General features: G+C 32.2%; 1 protein-coding gene across 2 annotated transcripts; it reads right to left on the bottom strand.

The window, feature by feature from the left end:
• Window position 1: 1 nt before the first annotated feature.
• On the bottom strand, window positions 2-21,002 carry LOC144852647 (uncharacterized). 2 transcript variants are annotated; one of them, XM_078710571.1, is made up of 23 exons: window positions 20,922-21,002; window positions 16,753-16,899; window positions 15,147-15,236; window positions 13,940-14,018; window positions 12,847-12,911; window positions 12,481-12,522; window positions 10,710-10,772; window positions 10,326-10,379; window positions 9,573-9,675; window positions 9,037-9,147; window positions 8,516-8,844; window positions 8,356-8,416; window positions 7,695-8,122; window positions 7,260-7,392; window positions 6,401-6,460; window positions 5,562-6,170; window positions 4,312-5,339; window positions 3,751-3,768; window positions 2,990-3,122; window positions 2,565-2,647; window positions 2,083-2,168; window positions 1,759-1,886; window positions 2-1,377 (listed from the first exon to the last, which is right to left on the bottom strand). In XM_078710571.1, the coding sequence occupies exons 2-23, from the start codon at window positions 16,849-16,851 to the stop codon at window positions 1,223-1,225; spliced, it is 3,957 nt and encodes a 1,318-aa protein (XP_078566697.1). In that variant the 5' UTR covers window positions 16,852-16,899; window positions 20,922-21,002; the 3' UTR covers window positions 2-1,222. The 2 variants fall into 2 exon arrangements, with proteins under 2 accessions (XP_078566697.1, XP_078566698.1); XM_078710572.1 differs by lacking the exon at window positions 20,922-21,002 and having other exon boundaries at window positions 16,753-16,909.
• Window positions 21,003-21,516: the final 514 nt, after the last annotated feature.

Genomic DNA, 21,516 nt, shown 5'->3' with positions numbered 1-21,516 from the left:
ATCAAATTTTCTCCAGCTTTTATTACGAACGTATCAACTTAGCACATATCGTGGAGGGTGCAATATAGAGTTGAAATAATATACTATTACATGGTTCTAATTAACTGTATTATCTGCAGTACAATATTCACCTTTTAAATTTTCAATTAATATAATCATTCCAAATTCACTTAACGCCCTGAATTTTAAATTGCGCAAATAAAAAATATGCAGCCACCTATGTAGATAGGAATAAACAAATGAGATACAGGTGGGTAATTAGCATAAATTAAGAAGTTATTTCAGTTTAGCAAGTTTTAAAATACTGTAGCATACTGATTAGGTGGGAATTATAAGATAAGTTACATTATATTACATTATACAAAATATTACACAAATAATTGACGAAAGACACACCGTAATTGCAATCCTAAAATGATTGAGGTCGACTTCCTATGTTTACGAGTTTCTGGGATTAAACTATCGTTTTAATTAATATTTACATACAAAAAATGTAGCATAACACATGCATTATAAAAGAAGACTAGTCTAGAATTTTGGCACTATCTTTTGTATTATGCCATTGCATAGGACTCCCAACTTATCTGCCACTTTGTTGCTCCAGAGTTTGTTTTGAAAGGATTCCCACTAATTTGTCAAATTGCACCTTTTTAACTTTAATTGTCACATAAACAATACGTATTTCAATTATAAGCAGTAGTTGAATATCTGCCATTTATTTCTGTATAATTATTATATTAATTGCATTTTTTAATACCCCTGACCCATCCTAATTTTAAACATTAAAATTGCCCTTTGTGTCACACAGTCTATTAAAAAAAAGTCCCCACCATTTAAAACGTGTAGGCATACATTACCAACAATACAATACAGATTCTTTACAATGCATAGAAAACAATGGTCATATTGGCATAAAAATGATTAAAAATGGTTTTCTATTATTTAAAGCTACCTTAATTATTAAAACAAAAATTAAAATCACATTTAAAACATGATTTTCATAGTTTACACACATTCTTCGTTATTCATGCATTCAAATTCACACATTTGTACAATATTTTTAATAGCATTTATTTTAAAATCAAATAATTTTTTAATTGAATGATTAATCTTTTATATTCTTTTTAATGTGGATGGAGGTTAAAACATAACCAAAAAAAAAGTATGTTTCCATTCATCCAAATATGTATTAAGTAGTCTTAAAATATTTAAGTATTTAACATCAAAAATACATATCATCATCATCATCTTGTACGTATGCGGAAGCCGAGATAGACCTTGTCGTCATTCGTGGTTTTGAATGTGTCCCTTGCTTGTACGCCTTTCCCGATACTCGAGGCGACGACGTTCTGCTGGAGTCAATAACTTTGCTAATTTCTAGAAGAGTAATAAAACTATATATATAAATATATTAATTATAAGTAAAGTAAAAAATATATTTCATTAATACTGATAGGTGGTGTCACAATTTAAAGCTGCAGTCATCGATAGCCATAAAAGAAGCAGCGTATATTTTTCCAGCAGATACAAGTTACATACATAAAGTGCAAATTTAAGAAGCAAGCTCCCCGAGAAAATAACAAGCAGCTACAAAACTGACAACAACAAATTAAAGACGAAAAACTTAAATACATATAACAAAATAACAAGGTGATTAAGTAACTAAGATAATAAGTGAACTATGTTGATTAAGTTCACAAAAGAGAAAGTGTAAAGTAATAAAAGGCAATTTTAGATCACATTTCTTTCATGACTGACCAGTTAGATGTTTCTCGACTTGACGCAAGTTATGCAAGATGGACGCTATTTCTTGGTTGCCAGCTTTCAAGAGAGGCGCAGTGGTCGGATGCATATGATCATTAGAAGATGGCATTTTGTTGGCTCTCCTAAAAAACAATAAAAAGTAGTAACAATTTAACCTTTGTATTGAAAGATAAGCATTGTTGTTGATGCTCACTATATCATTCATTCATTCAATCTTTTATTTCGGAATCTATGCTCCATAGAAAGTAAAATTACATAAATGAATTAAATTGAGCAATACTACTAAATATAAATAAGTAGGAACTAATAATAAACTACCTTATTTTGATTTCAATGTCTTCGGACGATGTTTTCAACTTTTGTGATAAATGACTGACGGACGCTAATAATAGATTGTCAAAGGGCTGGAAAAACATTAAAAACATTCATGACATTATTATAAGAACATTCATGACATTATTATAAGAACATTCATGACATTATTATAAGAACATTCATGATATTATTATAAGAACATTCATGATATTATTATAAGAACATTCATGACATTATTATAAGAACATTCATGATATTATTATAACATTCATGACATTATTATAAGAACATTCATGACATTATTATAAGAACATTCATGATATTATTATAAGAACATTCATGACATTATTATAAGAACATTCATGACATTATTATAAGAACATTCATGTCATTTTAAGGACATTTTAACGTCTTGTTTATGATAATAAGCAAGAACTGAGCATGAGTAGCCAACAGTTGTGATTACAAACAAATTAAACAAATACCTCCATTTTCGAAGTCTTTCTACTTTTAGCTACTAAGTCTGGACTTATGATTGCTTGGGTATTCCTTGGTGTTAATTTGTCATCTATGAAAAATGTAAACAGAAAGAACAAACAAGAATTACTCTATTAATAGAGATTCCTTAAATTCACCCAAACCTGTCAAACCACTTCAATTAAATTAATCGTCACAAAACCTAAACAGGTCTCCAACTGAATGTATATCCATAACAAATTTATAATATTATTACAGTTTATTCTTTATACTTTTAAATCCAGGATTTAGATAGACCATTGAAAGCATTATTAAAACTTTTTTTTTTTTTTTTTTTTTCAATCTTTCTTTAATACATTGGAATACAAAAAAAAGCAGACATTACACCACACAGAGTAAAAATAGAAAAATTATACGAAATACGAGAACTTACCAAATTCTAATGACACAGGTCTGTAAAGCTTGCCGGGCTTTACTTGTGGTGGCAGTGGCTTCCTCTCTGTTCTTCTATTGCAAGTTGACGATACAGTTGTGCTGTTCTCTGCAAATATCTCATCTAACATTTTCTTTACAAGTTAAAAAGAAACAATTCTTGACTTTGTTTATAACAGCCCAGATTCAATATGTTATTGCATACAAAATACACAGGGAACAATATACAATGTAACAAGGTACATCATGCATACATCTTCCAAATATAAAAACATTTTCACTGCATAGTACATTGTATCAACTGAGTTTTATCAAGCAAAACATGCATACAAAACTACTTACAGAAGATGTTTGGGAATATACAATAATAAGACAATAACACACAATTTGACAATACTTTTTAGCCTAGGTATTTAGGAAAAGCCAGTTTTAATTATCAAGGGTGTCAATCAATTGGGGAGTGACCTCTTTCCCTTTCCCGAATTAAAAAAAAAATGTATCCCCATAATCTGTGACACATTGTGGAAATCTATTAAGTTTACACTATAAATTTTATTATTCTAAAATTGCATATTTAATTGTAGCCTAGATTAAAGGTTTGTAAAAATCGTATTTCAAAATATTTTCTACATGAATAAAAAAATACATGTTAGCATTTCATGCCTTTATGCTCATGTTACTAGGTACTACTAATTTACAAGTATTGGGAAATATGTCCTGTCATGCATAGTACACCGCATGATACATCTAACAAACACTTACCACATAATAGAAGAGCAGCTAAGAAAGAAGAGATGAAAAACATTCATGAAAAAGAAGAATGGAAAGAAAGAGGACACTTTTAGATGATAACAATTATAGGAAAATATGATGTTAGTATGGTACCAATTATGTGAACTTGCAAAGAATATTATTTTGTAAATTTAATGTAAACCAATGATATCATATTTTGCTGTCAAAGCATAGAACATTTTGTATATGTATGCATTACACACACATGATTACTAGTAGCAATGTAAGATACAATTCATACATTCATGCTTACAATATACGGAAAGTATTTATTAATAATTTGATTGTCTAGGATGATTTCTTGTTAGTTTGATATGAATACAAGTTAACTGTAGTGAATTATATGTGGGATGATTTGTCAATAGGTATTTAAAAACTGTATACATGATATTAATTAATGAAGCGCCATGAGAATTGCATGGTTCTATAAAAATGATTGATTGAATATACATTTACTATAATATTCACCTCATCATACAATCATTATTGTTCTGATCATAAGGAACTTTGACGTGTGAAAAATAAACTAACCTCATCCTTGGCAACTTCCTCATTTTCCTCAGCCTCTCCATCTCCTTCTCCTCGTGATAAATGATCATCACTGGTACCATTATGACTTGCAACATCATCTATTGATGTCTCCATGTATCGTCTTTGCTCAATCTCTAACTGTGACCTTTGACCAAATGATGATCTCCTTCTAGAATCTTCTTTAAGTTCATCAACTTTTTTATTTTTACGCGAGTTGACAGATTTGATGTATTCATCAACTTTGTCCGTTTCAGATCCTGTGGATTCATAACGACGCCATCTTGTTCCTGTTGGTTTTGTTTCGTTAACTTTAGACTGGAGGTTTGTTTTCGCTGTAGTTGGGTTTTGCTTGTGGACTTGATTCCGGGTACGTTCTCGTTCAAGTTGAGTCTTTGCAAGTTGAGATATTTGTCCACCGAGACTAACATCGCTTCGTGCACTTTTACTTCCCTGAGACGACCTTGTCTGTCCGCAATTTACTCGAGATTGAACTTGTTTCGCTTTTGAATTTGTCGTAGAAGATTTAGACATCGGAGGTCTCTTTGAGTAAGAAGCAGGACCAAGATCTGATATACTAGACTTTGGACTAACATCACTAAGTTCACTGGTATCTTGGTCATCAAAGCGTGACTTACGAAGCATTGTGCTGCGAGTTTGTCTAGGCTGTTGCAATGGCGGAGCATTCTTTCGTTGAAGTTTAGGCGTTTGTGCTTTCTTCTTAGCTTCCTTTTGAGAAACAGAAGAGGTAGATTTCCTTCTGCTTCCAGGGAGAGAAGCAGTACGGGTAGAATTTCTCCGAAACGCAGACACTTCGCCTGTGTCGCTCATGGTTTCTGGATCTTTTGTGGTAACTTTATGTTTATATGGAGTTGAAAGTCGACTCCAGATACTGGAAGATTTAGAAGAGGTAGAATCCGTTACTGAATTGGTAGGACCAGATGGCCTTCTTTTCCTTGCATCTTTCTTTTGCTCTTCCATGATGTCTTTATTAGAGAAATCTGATCTGCTCCTTTGATGTCTTCCTCTACCTAATAATATGAAGAAAAAAAAAAAATTTAAAACAATAATAAGGAGGAAAATTCAATTGTAGAACCTCTTTTTTGGGACACCCCTATTCAGGGGACACGTTCCGGTGAAACATACAATTAAATACTCCTATTAAGGGGGAAATTTGTTGGGTCCAAAATGTGTCCCTTTAATAGTGGTTCTACCGCAATGCAATGGTTAGAAAGATAAAGCCATATGTATACCTTGCTTTACTTTTCTATTTCCTCCTACTTCAACATTACTGACGTTGCTTGTTTCAGATTCATCTGCATCAAAGCAACTCTGTGACAACCTGCTCTGAGAAGCGTCTAACCCTTCAGAATTATCTGGAGAGGTTGAAAATGTCTTCTGCCGTACTCTGGTTTCCAGAGTCTTCATGTAATCCTCAGTGTCTTTCAAAAGGCATTCTGTATCAAGACTACTGTTCACTTTCTCCCATACATGACTTTTTGGTTTGCTTTCCACTTGAGGTCTTCGTTCCGGCTCCACTGACGTTTCAGGATTTCCTGCCTCGTTAAGAACACTGCCACGTGACTTCCTACCTCTTTTTGTATACGTACCATACTTATCAATGTCGCCTATAAGATTGCCGTTGTTGCGAGGAGATTGGAACGGACTATTTTCAGAGTGTTTGAAATTTCCATTATGGCTGTCAACAAGTTCATTATTGTCATCATCAATTCCAGGCACAACAGGGAGCATTCGTTTGTTTTTACTAAATTTGTATTTACCGTCGCTGGTAGGGCTGGGTGAGCTATCATCACTAGGAGAGCGTGTGAATGTTGGATATTTAGTGAGTTCGAGGTCAGTATCTAAAAAATATAAAACTACTGAATTAGAAATTCTTAAAAACTCTCATTTATTTATTTTAAGGTTTTATTTTTTATACATTTTCATGAAATAGTCCAGAACAATTAATCCATTTACAACAATCTAAATGATGAAAAAGATCAATTGTTTTATTTTAAATTTGCAGAAAAGTTAAAAATAACCATTAAGTGAAATGAAAGTTAAAATGCGTTAAATGTTTTGTTAGTCTCACCTTGGATTTGCACAGAAGTTATGCAGAAAGCTGTTAACATTTCTACCTGGCTGCTGCTCTCTAGTGGATGCATGAAATGAGGATTAGTTGATGTGCAAGCGGAATTAATGAAATCATGCAAAACCATGCATGCATAGTTATTAATTATTGTGTGATAAAGATGAGATGAAAGCAATAAAATTATGCCAAAGTATACCGATGCAAATGATGAGTGAGTTTGTTCTTCTTGGTTTAAAGAACTCTGAACGTATTGTTGCTTGTAAATGTTTCTTCTTTTTTAAAATTTGTGAAGTTTATAAATTATTTTTTAACAAGTTCTCTTTTTCTTTTAAAAACCATACACAATTTTGTGAATGCCATCAGTGACATTAAGACATTCAAGCTCAGTATAATCTAAACATCTAACTCTAAACTAAACATACTAAACTAGTTTGTGAATGTTTATCAAATTCTTGTTTAGAAAAGATAAGTAGAGTTAGACAATTATATGGCAACTCGTATTTGATTCATTAGTAATATTGGTTATTTGTACTACCTGTAACTCAAAATCAGGCAACATTATGTTCTACTGATAAACAGACTAATTTCATTTCAATTTCATTTCAAAAGACATTTATTTTCCTCCATAGCAAAACAATACAAAATAATAAACAAAAATGGTAAGGTATATTAAAAATGAAATAGATGTTTGTTGGATAAACAACAGAAAAGTGAATTTAAGAAAATTGGCTATGGAGGAAGGCATAATCCCGAGAAGATGAGGAAATCTTGTGCTGGGTATGCCTATGCAAATAAAATGGATAATTGAATAAGAGTGGATTATGAAGTGCAAAGTGACAACAAATTTTGAAATGTTTACCTCGTGAACCAGTTGTGGTCTTGACAAGGTCTGGTACATTGGAGGGTACTTGACGGACATTGGTACTTGCCATTGAGGCCCACTGTGAAACCCAAGTTGGAGTACCTGGCTCAACTGGACTGGACTTAGTATCCTACATGAACAAAATTAAAATAATTATTAATTTCATCATGTCTAAGGCATTTGAGGGTACTTGACGAACTATGTCTACACAAAGCCAGACCACTTCACTAACTGCACAAGTAAAGATACTCCACCAGCCCAATAACTTGGGATCTTGTAACATGCATGCAAATAAAAGTCTTTTTCACTGTAACTATTGAACATATGGATAATTTGTATGTAATGTGTGGAAACACTAAAAAGTATAAGACAGTGTAAGTATTATTATCTACCACAATAATAAATATATAACGATTACATATAAAAGCTTACTACTTGGTTTATATGGTGCAGCCCATCCTCATCCTCCATATCATCTACATCTTTATCAGTATCATCGCCACTTGTGTTCTTATCCAAGTGATCTCTACCACCCAACAGGTCATCATCAACTCCAAAGACATCACAAATCTGTTCGCGTGCCTTTTTAAGATCTTCTGGTGGGTTCTCGCTCTCGATAGTGTATGTCCCGGTATCACTCAAATGATCATCATCAATATGCAGAGCGACATCTTCGTCCGACGCCAGATCTTCAGAGCTTTTAGATATTCGTGGGCGTCTGGTGTGGCTGCTGGGGACATTTAGAAGAGACGGTGAAGCTGACTTTTCTGTCAAGTCTTTCTTGTTGTTAGTTTTAAATGCAGCGTTCACTTTCTCTGTGGTTGGACTTACTACTTCACTGGACTTCTTTCTTGTTAAATCTATTATTGAAAAAAAGGAATCAAAATTATTGAATGAATTTCAGCTTATAATAGAATGTATAATGTATTCTTTTAAATGGTCAGGGTTTTCGCCAGAGTGGTCAGCCCCGTCCACCACTTTCATGACTTTGGTCCTCTGTCAGTCAAAATTTTTTGCCGACCTACCAACATGACATGCTGGTGAGAACCCTGAATGGTAATTCCAAAAATAGTGAGATTTAAATATTTCTTACCTAAATGAAGATCAACTGGTTTTGATGCTCTTCGTTTTGTTGCTGGAGAAACTGCCTCCGTCTAAAGAAGAAAATATTATTGGGTAAAAAAAGTTGCTGTTAGTAATATTTTATATTAATGAGCGTGTCGTATCTCTTTGAAAGTAGTGAAAAAATTAACCTGTTTTCGTTCAGCTTTTAACTCTTCAACTATCTTGACACTCTCGTTGATCTTAGTCTTGACAGCAGATGGCATATATGTACTAAGACTGTCATTCAATGAGATCTTGGGTGTCGTTTCTTTGGTGTTGCCAAAATCGATGGTAAAACCAACACTATGGTTTATAGGTGGTGTTATTTTGGCATCATCTTGTGTGGCATTTTCTGGAGACACCACTGGATCACATGCCATAGAAGGTTTGGTCATTGTGTTAGAGCTGGCTAATGGACTGGTTGGTGATCTGAACGAAGGCGGGGACTTGGCAGATGTTGGTGATTTTATTTCTTTATCTGGAATTTGAAAAAAGGAATAAAAATATGACTAACTATAAACGCAGGATACCTGAAAATTTGGATTTAACTAACAATGGAATTTACCAAAGTGATACGATTCCACTTGAGCATAGGACTATATTATGATATATTATTAATATCAATTTATTCAATAATTAATATTTTAAAAAAATAATGTAGTTTACTAACCTTTATCATCTTTGCCAAACGTTCCAGTACGAGGTCGGATGGATTCGGCGTTCTGTTGATCCTTCTCTCCCCACCAATCAGGTAAGCCATACAATGGAGATCCTCTTGCCGCTGTATGTGGAACAAAACAAGAACACCATCAAAAAGGTCATGTCTACTAAATACTCTCACAGCTCAAATTAAAATCAACAGATCTTTTAGTTACTATAAAGTTATTACTATAAATTGATTAACATAACTTTAATTTAAGATTGTTACCTCTTATAATAGTTTACATTCTTGTTGACACACAAGATCTGATAATCTTGCCATCCAAAGTGTCAACATATTCAATGTATGAATGCTACAGTACATTGAAGGAAACCTTCTAGGATATCATTAATTACAACATCCTTTTATAAAACCACAATTCTTAAATATTCATTACACTTGAAAACAATTAAGTTACAATTACTAATGATGAATCAACTCTTTTGTTTAGTCTGTCCACATTTCATTGTTAAAGGAGGTTGTTAAAATATTAATTGTGGGCTTACGGGAAATAACTTGTATCGTTCGTCCTCCTTGTGATGCACCATTGGCCATCTCATCTTTCTTAAAACTGTTTAGGATATCTCGGTAGTACTTGGTTTTACTCTCCTATAAGAATTTGATAAAAAATAAGAATTATTATAGAACAATTACATTTCTCATAGTATACAAAAACAATTTTATTTAAGATTAAAGGAATATCAAAAAATAATCTTAAAAGATGACACCTAAAGGAAAAATAAAACACAAAATAAATAAAAAGACTGACTAGCAGGTGGAAGATAATAACATAGTTCATAAAGCAAAACCACATTCCATTAACATACAGAATTACACAGTGTATTTAATATGCAAATATACAGTATTACAAATATAGTAGAGGCAATGATGAGTTTTGTTAAGACTAAGTACTGATTGTTGAATACTTAATATTGTAAAGATATATACAGTGTCCTCTGGAGCTTCAGTTAGCTTAACAGTGGCTTAACATACATTAACTAACCAAATGCATAAATAAAGCAAAGAATGTTCTCACACAGACCACACGCCTCAACCATGCAGTTAAAATACATTCAAATAATTATAGAAATTCCAAATTCCTCACAATAAAAAATATTGGTAACAATTGAGGTGAATGAAGAATACCAAAGTGCAATAAGCAAGCCCAATACAACTGATGCGTTTACTTTTGAAAAGTAAATTCCGATTCGCCAAGCTTCATCCAATGCTGCTGATCCAAGGAACGTGACTAAACTTACATGATCTGAGAGAGACTCAGAATGTATCTTGGAAACTTCTTCGTCCTCAGAATCCTATATGTCATAATCATTATTAATGTGCTAGAATTACTAGATTATTATTGTGATAGAAAATTACGTGTGCTATTGCTAAAAAAAAACTCTCTAAAATTGTTAATTGTCTCATTTTCTATGTACAAATATTGATGTGGAAACTTTGCAAATGTGCTGGAAAAAAGCATTAAAATGTAAAATATATTAATTTTATAACTTGGGTTAACATGCTACAAAGACATGCTCTATTGTACACCTTGCCTTCTGCAACTGTATATTACTAAAATGTATTCTCCCACTTCACAAAAACAAAACTACATTCCTCAAATTATTACAGTTGATAAAGCTTACATCTTGTATTGGAGTTTTATCTTCCTCCTCCATAACTTTATCATCTGATACCTTATCTTTCTCCTTTTGTGGCAAGCAGAAGAATAAAAAGACAGAAAATAGGATAGTGAGAGAGATAAAGTTTCAAACATAGATAGAAACAATACAGAAAATTATCAATAAAAAACAATTTAAATTGAAACAATTATACTAAAATGCCAATGAAATTGTGTTTTTTTGTGCTAATAAAATTTGGAGCTCCTAGAATAGAATAATACATTGTAAACTATCTTTAATGAAAGAATGCATTGAAATAATATGAATGAATAATAGTAAGTTTCATTTTATCACTTTGGTTTCATTTTGCAGGCAAGTCCTTACTTAATAATCTCGATAATAAAACGATGACTCAGAAGTTGGCTACGCTAACTTAGCCACAGTGCTTAGTCAAAAGTAACCTCGTACATTTCAACATGGTGATTTACTAACTCATTTCAGTATGTTATGACCTGACAATGTGTGCATATTGTTAGTCTGGATGCAATATGAGCAATTAAGAGATTATGTGTCTGGATAGGATGTTCACAAATCAGACATTATGAATGGAAGAAAGATGAATTTGAATTATTCTCATGAAACAAACATACAGCATACAGTAGAACAGTTAAACCTAGAGATATGGATTAAATCCTTCTTTTGGGACAATTCTATTCAGGAGACAACCCTATTAAGGGGTCACTTTTCTGTAAAATGAACAAGGACAAATACATGTTTAACAGTAACACTACGGTGAACCCCTATATAAGGGATACCCCTATTAAGGGGACACTTTTCTGTCAAATAAACAAGGACAAATACATGTTTAACAGTAACACTACGGTGAACCCCTATATAAGGGACACCCCTATTAAGGGGACACTTTTCTGTCAAATGAACAAGGACAAATACATGTTTAACAGTAACACTACGGTCAACCCCTATATAAGGGATACCCCTATTAAGGGGACACTTTTCTGTCAAATGAACAAGGACAAATACATGTTTAACAGTATCACTACGGTCAACCCCTATATAAGGGATACCCCTATTAAGGGGACACTTTTCTGTCAAATGAACAAGGACAAATACATGTTTAACAGTAACACTACGGTCAACCCCTATATAAGGGATACCCCTATTAAGGGGACACTTTGTTGGGTCCCGAAGGTGTACACTTAATATTGGTTCTACTGTAGTTGGTTATGCAAGTACTGTACAAAATGTCATTTGTTAAATCATTTTACATTTTAGGAGAATTTGTGGGATTTCCTAGAGCCAGAGAGAAAAATACACATAGAATTGGAATCTTCATTTACATACAGTTTTTTTAGAATACAAAACACAAAATTAATTCAGGGTTAATTAAATCTAGGTGATGTTAAATTATGCATGACATTCTACCATATGTTTATTGCTATGATATCTAAATATATAATTCAAGAGAAGTTATCAAACTTGCAGTCAGTATTTTTCATAATACAAAATCAAGTGTGTACTTGACGAGTATAAGTCTGCGATGTGTTCTGGTGATTATGGATCATGTTTACAGAATTCTTCATTTCAGGTAGACTCACAAAGTATAGAAAAATATGACAATAGATAGGAAACAATGTGACTACAATAGACTAATAGTAAGGGAAGACTTAGCATCTGAGATGTCTTATTCAGTCTGAGTCCTGCTTAAACTATAAATCAATTTCTACAAGCTTAAAATGCCTCATTAATTTAAGTATATTCTTATTTGAATACTTACCATGCTTGCTTGTCTGGTATACAGGTTACTTGGTCTTACACTCTGTAAAAAAAGAAAGAATTTGCACCTAAATATGAAATATAAAAGCCATTTAAAAATTCATAATGGTAAGGAATTTTCGGATACACTTAATTTAGCCACTAGTAGAAAGAAGATATAGAGAATATAATAATTATAAAAATAAATATTTAACAAAATGGACTAGTCCACTTGTTTAGATTATTACGCATCTACCTGGATGAATGACAACATACACAAACTTTTATCCATGAATTAGACTTTACTAATTAATTCAGTATAAAGACAAATGAAGGATAGATACACACAAAAATGTACATACATTTTAAAGTGTGAATTGTGACTTACTTTGGATTGGTGGGTAGTGTTCACTTCACTTATGTTGTCTTGATCAAACTGGTAAATAATTGGATGTGAAAATGATATTAAGGAATAAAAAAACTCACACATACTCACAAGATATTACTTAATCTTAGCTTGAATGTGAGGTTGTGTCCCCGATTGAAGTTGATTGGTCTTAGACAATGAGACGTTGGAGGATACTAATTAAAACCAGTGACTAATACTAAAAAATAGCTTAGCACTCTAATGACTTGATTGCAAATTAACAAGCTAAACAATTATCAAAAAACCAATAAACTATTTTATATCTCATTTCCTCTATAAATAAACTATCAATAATAAATGTTTACTTTTTGTTCATTACTAATTGAAAAGAATAATTTTAATCAAACTACAAACAAACTAATTAATGGTGTATAAGCTATCTCACTAACAAAAAAGAATCTGCCATGCACTAGCAGGGAGATTTTACATCTGAAACAAATAGGCTTGATCCATGGATAGGTCCATGCTTGATCTAAAAAAAGAGACTAGCATAATCAAAATATGAGTATGAAAATAAATAATAATCGCTTTGTGATTTACCAGATTTAACGGAACAAAGAAAATTCACCTACTTTATAGCCATGACAAATCAACTATCACCATCAAGAAAAAATCAATTGAAGATCAAAAAAGTTGTCTTCATAAATAAAGTATTTTTGAGCTCCATGAATCGAAAACTGTCACTTTTCCAAATTGTTAAAACGACATAAAAAGAAGCTGACTTGTTTCAGAGCTAGTGATGAGACTAGTAGATATAATATCTACGATTTCTAACAATAAAACAGATAAACAGTAATTGAAGCATGAGAGAAGATTATAAATTACTGGTAACATATGTCTCCACAAAACAATGATTATTTGTTCCACATGACTGAACACTGAACTGATTTTAGTTTACCCTACAATAATATTCTGTTCTGGTTGACTAATTTTAGGGTTATATTTTGTTCTGCTTTTATGATTTTACCACTCTACTGTGCATGATTTAGCCGATTTCAGATTTATATACCCTACATTAATGTCATTAGTGACACGGTATATACGTCAAGGATATCATAACCAAATCTTATGCGATCGCCTCGGGTAAGGTTCACATATGCCTGCTCACGTATTCGGGTTTCATTAACGAACGTCTGCAAATAAAAAAAACATTTATTTTATTATTAAAATTTAATTTGACAGTCAGAGTTTATTTTTTCTACTAAAACTCAAATTTTTACCTTTAAAAACTTCTTTTCTAATTTCTAAAAATTGTTTAAAGTTTTATATTTTTAGATCCAGTTTTATTGGAGCGAGATATATGTTTATGAAAGTTGCCGGCCGGCACATATGTTGCTATAATAGCCAGCCATGCATTGTCAAGGAATCTACATCTCTAGATATGACCTACTTAATCTTGCATATTAAATTAATAAATCTAATCAAATGAAATGATCTATGAATTTGTTCAGTTCATCTAGATCTAAAGAATCTTAAGTTAATTAGTTTGATGGACATTTTAACCTAATTTGTGCTACTTAGTTTTGTTATTTTTGTATTTTATAAGTAATGATGGAGTAAGAGCAGTTTTCTGTTTGGGCTCATGTCTATTACTTGCTCATGGTAAGATGAATTGTAAAATGTACCTTTATGAACTTTTGCCGAATAAATATTATTATTATTATTATTAATTGTTAATTACAGTAATTAAGATAAAATTAAGTTTCTGGTCAATCTTTTAAATATTACACATTAACATTCTTTAGTACCTATTAAACATAAACCAACTTTTGGGTAGAACAAAATGAACTAGAATTGAACCATTGCATCATAAATTATAGGGATAGCACTTTACATCACAGCTCTGATAATCCAAATCGGCTGCATTCACTATAAAGTGATATTCATAACAGGTTTAGTGTATGATCACGCCATTTAAATCATTTTGTGTGTTATAAGTAAAACTGAACCAAATACAGGTACAATTATTGCAATAAAAATTTATGAAATCACAATTTATGACACACAATTTCTCTCAAAGTTTTACCAAACTTCTACAACTTCTACATGACATGCAAGTACCAGAAAACCACATGTATTGAAATTGTTAAAAACTCTTATATTTGGGACTGAAACATATTGTATAAGATTTAATAGCATTCTATTACATAATTACATCAGTTACATTCAGCACTTCTGCAGAGAAGAAGTATTTGATGGCATGCCAATACAATTTTGGTTCTGGACATGCATGAAATAAAAGATATTGTACAAAGCCTTACCCCATTTAAACTTCCAATATCCTTAATGGTGAATGAGCTGGTATAACTGTCATAATTGATGACGGCATGGCGTTTGTCAACACTTCTTGACTGTGAAGAAACACATAATAAACAAAAATAATTACAGATCCTACAACACAACCCTGAATCTTGAAGACAAACACCCTGAAGTAAATGTACATAGATTCACAAACATAGTACAGTAGCTTACTGTTTAGTTTGCGGTAGATTCCACCCATGGAGGTATAAAATTAGAAATTTATACCTCCATATTCCACCTAGAATATCTGTATCGATTTCACAAACATAGTTAATTGCAGTTCTACATAAAGTCATCTAAAATGATAAGGCCGTTGTTGGTTTAAATCCAGCTACAGTAAGCTAGGCATAAAATAAAATACACAAATTGCTGTTTTTCCAAAAACTTACCCTGGTTAAATAGACTATTAATAATTAGAAAATAATCCCAATGCAATGCTATGATCTCGGATCTAAACTATATTAACATAGCTAAAATACATGACCTTATATCTGACCTTTTATAATTTACGATTAACAAAATGAAGAGGGAAGCATATACTAATATTATGATGCTATATAGTTCTGAGAAAATAAACCCCGCTCCATCCTCCTCACAAAAAAAATAAACTGACAATGAATGATGAAATAAAAACATTGGAAATATATTCAAAATTTCAACTTCCTTATTTGAAACCAAATACGGCTGGGTAATCAAGGATGAACCAAAAGCTTCCTATTAATATTGTAGTTCACTTGTCTAATGTTAGAACATTGCAATGTTCATTGTTTGATAACCCATTATCATAAATGATGATAGCATTTATTATTTCTAGACTTAAATTTCGCTTTGTGACTAACTTTATAGTTTGTTTGCTTAAAAGTCCCATTCCCTACGTTTTTTAGATCTAATTTAAGGTCACAAACTACATTTAATGTAAAAATAAATACTATATGGTCCTATTGCAATAACTGTTTTCCCTTTTTAAATGGTTAAAAATGTGAAAAAAAGTTGATTCTAATAATTTAAACGGCCCGCTATAAATCCCAACATGCCGCAGATTGATATTTTAGTTTTCTTACCCACTTTCGATTGATTGTAAAGGTAAAAAACAAATGGAAGAATCGTAACTTTTCAGCAAAAAAACAAGGTTTCCCTCAATTTGTATCAACGGATACTGGCAAAAACAGAACGACAATTAATGCAGCAACTTGACAAAGTCAGGTTAGGCCTATAGCTAGCGTACGATGTTCATACATCGCTACTGTTTACCAGCTAGACCTACAAAACCAAGCCTAGCTAGGCTAGGCCTAAAGACCCACAAGACAATGACCTGGTTTAATATTTTTAAAGTAAATATATATATGCATTATTTTTACAAACCGTCAAACATTGTGCGTCTTTAAAAGTCAGTTTTCAAAATAACCTATTCAATAATATAAAACTGGTTTGATGAAGAAATCTTAAGTTTTTAACGTAATAGTAACAAAAGAATATTAGTAAATTTTAGTCTAACCTCCATGGTCTAACCAACCTATACAAATAAATGTGTGCAATAGCAATACATGTATTCTCAACAATACTCACAGCAATTGTAATGTCACAGTCTTCACGTCCAACAAAGACCATTGATTGTGGAAGTTTGTGAATAGTTCCAGACGTTGTTCCAATCAAACTCCAAGACATGGTCGTTTTAATGTCCTACAGTCACATGACATTCTTCAATGTGTCATTCTAGAGAAAACAAATGAATTTGATAATTCTTTAATAATTTTACCTTTATACAGTAGAATGAAAAACAATTGTCCTAAAATTACATTTTCTGGATAGTTGTCTTTAAAAAATGTTGATATTAATGCTTTTATGAGATAGTTTTGTGTTGCTGTGATTAATGTAACATCGCTTGGCTTACAGGACGATTTTAGCGCTGGATATAATTTTGAATATTTATCAGGTATCTGTGACTCATTTAAGTTTACTGCGATAACATAATTGGCCAATAATACTTTACATTGACTGCACTAGATACTATTATATTCCTTTCTTTCTTTACCGATTTATTAATAAATTCAGTCTCAGATTCTATTAGATTAGATCCTTCAATTGATCTTATCCTTTGGGGCTTTATTTACAACATAGAGATGGTATAGTGTCTCATGAATAAATTTCTACCTCCAAATCAATCAGCAGGATATTGTACACTACAATCAGTACAGACTGTTTCTTCTAATGGAGGAGATATCTTTCTATTATTATTATTAATCAACTGTAACAGAAGTGAATAAAAATAGAAAATGGTACAGTTATATAGTTAGGAAGTTGTGGCATCCATCAGGAGACTAAAAAGGGTATCCCTCTGTTTTGTACTCTAAAACTTACCATGAAGAAAAGTAGATGTAGAGAACCGTAAATATTTTAACAGATATAATTAAAGAAGACAGATTTATAGACAACTATTCACTGGGGACACCCTATTGGGGGGGGGGGGGGGGGGTGTATAAAGTTTATTATCTCAAAGGCAGTACAGTGTATAGTGACATCACAGTTACCCACAATCCCTTTTCCCGCAACACTGTGTGTATTATTGTGAAATATTAGTTCAACAGGGTGAAGGGTTCCAATTTTTGTTGAGTTCAAACGTGTCCCCTTAATAGGGGTTAACCATCTGTAGGCACGATCTAGTGGTTATAATCTACAGTAAATTACCAGACTAACTACTACTGTTGTTTAATGGTACTGTACACTGTAGAAGAAGATTTTATATGTTAAGTACCATCTGTCCCTGTAATTATGAGAAATTACTGATCAGTGATATTAACTAAATGTGTATCTGTCTGTGCCATTAATAATGTTGGTGAAGTTTAAAGTAACACTGTGTTTTAGTAACTATACAATAGAACATAGTACACAGAAAACTTACTTTTATTTACTAGACTAAATAGTCCTCCATTTCATTTCTACTAATTATTTAATTTGGGTACACCTGGTGAATTACAGTACTTACCTTCTTTTGAAAACATTGTTTACTGCAAATCTGACTAGTGTTTATTCGCCATGACAAACAATATTTTGTGAGTTTTATAAAATGGTTCCAGAATTCTATGCTGTCATTATGTCAATATGTGTTATAATATTATTGTTATGTCATTGTTACATCCCCTATAATATTATATTATTAATCAGCTTAATAGTTGACAAAATATTGATTAATTTAATTAAAATTGGTAAGTGAAATAATTTAGGTCAAGACTAAAGTTAGTGAGTGAATATAATCTATTTTCATTTAACCTTATTACAGTATTATTATTGTTTGTTATTTGGTACTTGGACAGTGACCTACCTTAATCTGGCTTATCTCAGTCTGAACCAATTTGAAATCGAACAAAAGAAACCAGTAAAATATGACAATCAGTCAGCTATCTAACAACAATTACAAGATAAAGTCTTTAAGCAAAAACCGTCCTTTTCCACACAATAAATTCAGTTTACTGTAGGCCTACTTGGCTCACAGAATACAACTGTTCCCAAGATGAGGAGATCTAACAGCCCTCTATTCTATCTAGTATACGTGGTTAACAGCTAGAAATGTCAAAAACAGCATGACTCAACACTGGTTTCCCAGGCAAGGCTTCCACACGAAAAGCATGCAGTGTTGGAACTATGTGATGTCATTAGCTATTTTTAGACATAGTGTGGTATTTGCAATTATAATTAATGGAAGTCTACTAATACTACTACAGTAGGGCTATGTAAATACTGTATAATGATGTTATTTTCTCAATGGTGGTCTAACGTATGATTGGCATGTATATACTGTATGCAAGGAGTCAAATTTATTCTGTTAATCAGTGAAGCATAACTTTCAATAACATTGATTGCCATTGGTGACATTATTTACAACCTGCATTTGAAAATTAAATGATTCTTCTATAATATAACCTTCTATACTATACTGTATAATACAGTATTTTATTTATTTATTTGGATTTACACCTTTAGATCGGTGGCGCACTTATAGCATAGCATCATTTACTTAATATAGCAATGTAAATAAATTAGTTATTGAGTCAAGGATTTCAGTGAATAATTATGAAATTTCCATGCTCTTTTTAGGTATATATTAGATTCCAGATATGACACACTTTGTTTGCCAAAAAATGTTTTTTTCTTTCTTTCTATAAATATTAAGCTGAATCGGCATTTACAACATTTAACTATAAAAAATCTGCAAAGAATTTGAATACTGTACTCTACATAATCAAAATATGCTGGTAGTAGTAGTGTATATTTCCTCCATTCATGTATTGCACGTCATTATCAATCCTTTTTATTCCTCACCAACTTTAATAATTAGTTGTTCAGTCATAAGCAATAGTATTTGAGCTTTTCCTGATAGAAGCTGCTCTCCAGGTGGAGCGTTGGGCCCCGATCGTCTTAGCGTTGGCCCCGATAGTCTTAGCGTTGGCCCCGATAGTCTTAGCGTTGGCCCCGATAGTCTTAGCGTTGGCCCCGATAGTCTTAGCGTTGGCCCCGATAGTCTTAGCGTTGGCCCCGATAGTCTTTTGTGCATGTTATACAAAATAATGTGCCACATTTCATCAGCCTAGGTGCTAGAGTGTCAACATGCTTTTCTTGCGTAAATTAAGATTTTAATTAAAAAGTTTAAAGATGTATTGTCCCTTTGACAAATTCCAAAAAAATAAAAAATAACAGATTTCAAAAAAAGGTGGGTCATTTTGAAGTATCATAATAGTTATTAACTATCACCAAAAATTTGTCGAAAAAAAAATAATTTAACTGAAATACAGACGTTTTTTTGTTAAAAAAATAACTCTGACTTCCAGTCAAAGTTTTCGATCAAAACATACCCCATAATGAAACGCGCTTGTTTGGCTACTCTGTATGCATAATCATAAAACTTCATCACGATCTGTGTGAAAATACCTTCTCAACCGTGACGAGTTGTAAACAATCCTAATTAGTATATGCATAATGCGTACTTGTGGTTTGAAATCTTTGTTTACTTTTGCTCGCGACGATTTTCCAGACGAAATGTAATCAAACTAATTTACCTGTTAATTACGTAAACTTGTTGCTTTTGGCTCGAATTTTTGACTTAAAGTGAATAACTTTAATATTACTTTGATATTACCAATTTAGATTTAGAAAATTTTGACCTTCATTTTTTTGTGTTTCAAGGGACAATACATCTTTAATTAGATTTTTCTGATTTCATCATAATTTTCCCCTAATTAACACTACTGGTTTTAAGAATTTTTTACCAAATACTCTCGATTTATGAATAAATGTGATTGATTTTGATTGTTATTATGTATTCCTGTATTTAACTTTTGCTCTATATAACTTGACTTCTCTCTCGCGACAAAATTAATAGCACATGCGTGAAACCTGATTCGTTAATACATATTTTCATATTTTTCTGACTTTAAGTTTAAATCGAACGACGAATAATTGTTTTTAAAAATTTTCCGAGAATGTTCTGGGCCCGATCGTCTTATTCATTTGGGTCCGATCGTCTTGAAGTGGGCCCGATTGTCTGGGCCCGATCGTCCGTGGTCCCGATCGTCTGATAACCACCACTACTAGCCTACTACTCCTCCTAGGCCTAGTACTAGTAGTAGTAGAGGCTAGGCCTAGGCTAGATCATAGTACTAGCTAGTTAGTAGGCCTAGCCTTAGGCCTATTGATATTCCATGTGTAATGAAAATCAAGCAAAAATATCATAAAATACTTACTAAATTGACTAGGCCTAGGCTACCGTTAAATCAGCTAATCACTTCTAAATGCCATATGTCACCCACAACAACACAAATATAAGTTACATTTATTTAATAGGCCTAGCCTGCTAATTGAGGTATATTCAGAGCGCCATTCTGACGACTGGAGCATTCTCTCTACTTCTCTATGGAGCGCCATTTATGCCTTTATTAACTTTTAAAATAGAATTAGTACTACAGTAACAGGTCCAGTGGACCAAATTTGGCACCGGTGGAGTACAGTGATATTAAATAGAAATAAGTCACTGAATTTTAATATCTTTTCGTGTGTTAATACACTGTGCTCAAGTTGACCCAATTTGGAGCCAGGGGAGCACATTGATATAGAATAGAAATAATGTCACTAAATGTTAATTTATCTCATTCATAATATGCTAAACACTGTGCTCAATATGGACCCAATTTTGCACGAGCGGAGCACAGTGATAAAAAAAAATAGAAATAAAATCACTACATTTTAAAATCTTTTCGTATGTTTGGTCCACTTGAGCACAGTGTATTAGCATACGAATGAAATATTAAAATTGAGTGACTTTATTTCTATTTTATATTA

Source organism: Antedon bifida, chromosome 9 (genome assembly GCF_963402885.1).
Source record: "Antedon bifida chromosome 9, ecAntBifi1.1, whole genome shotgun sequence".
Lineage (NCBI taxonomy): Eukaryota > Metazoa > Echinodermata > Crinoidea > Comatulida > Antedonidae > Antedon > Antedon bifida.
The sequence above is the reverse complement of the archived record's forward strand: the minus strand, read 5'-3'. Positions and strand labels throughout refer to the sequence as shown.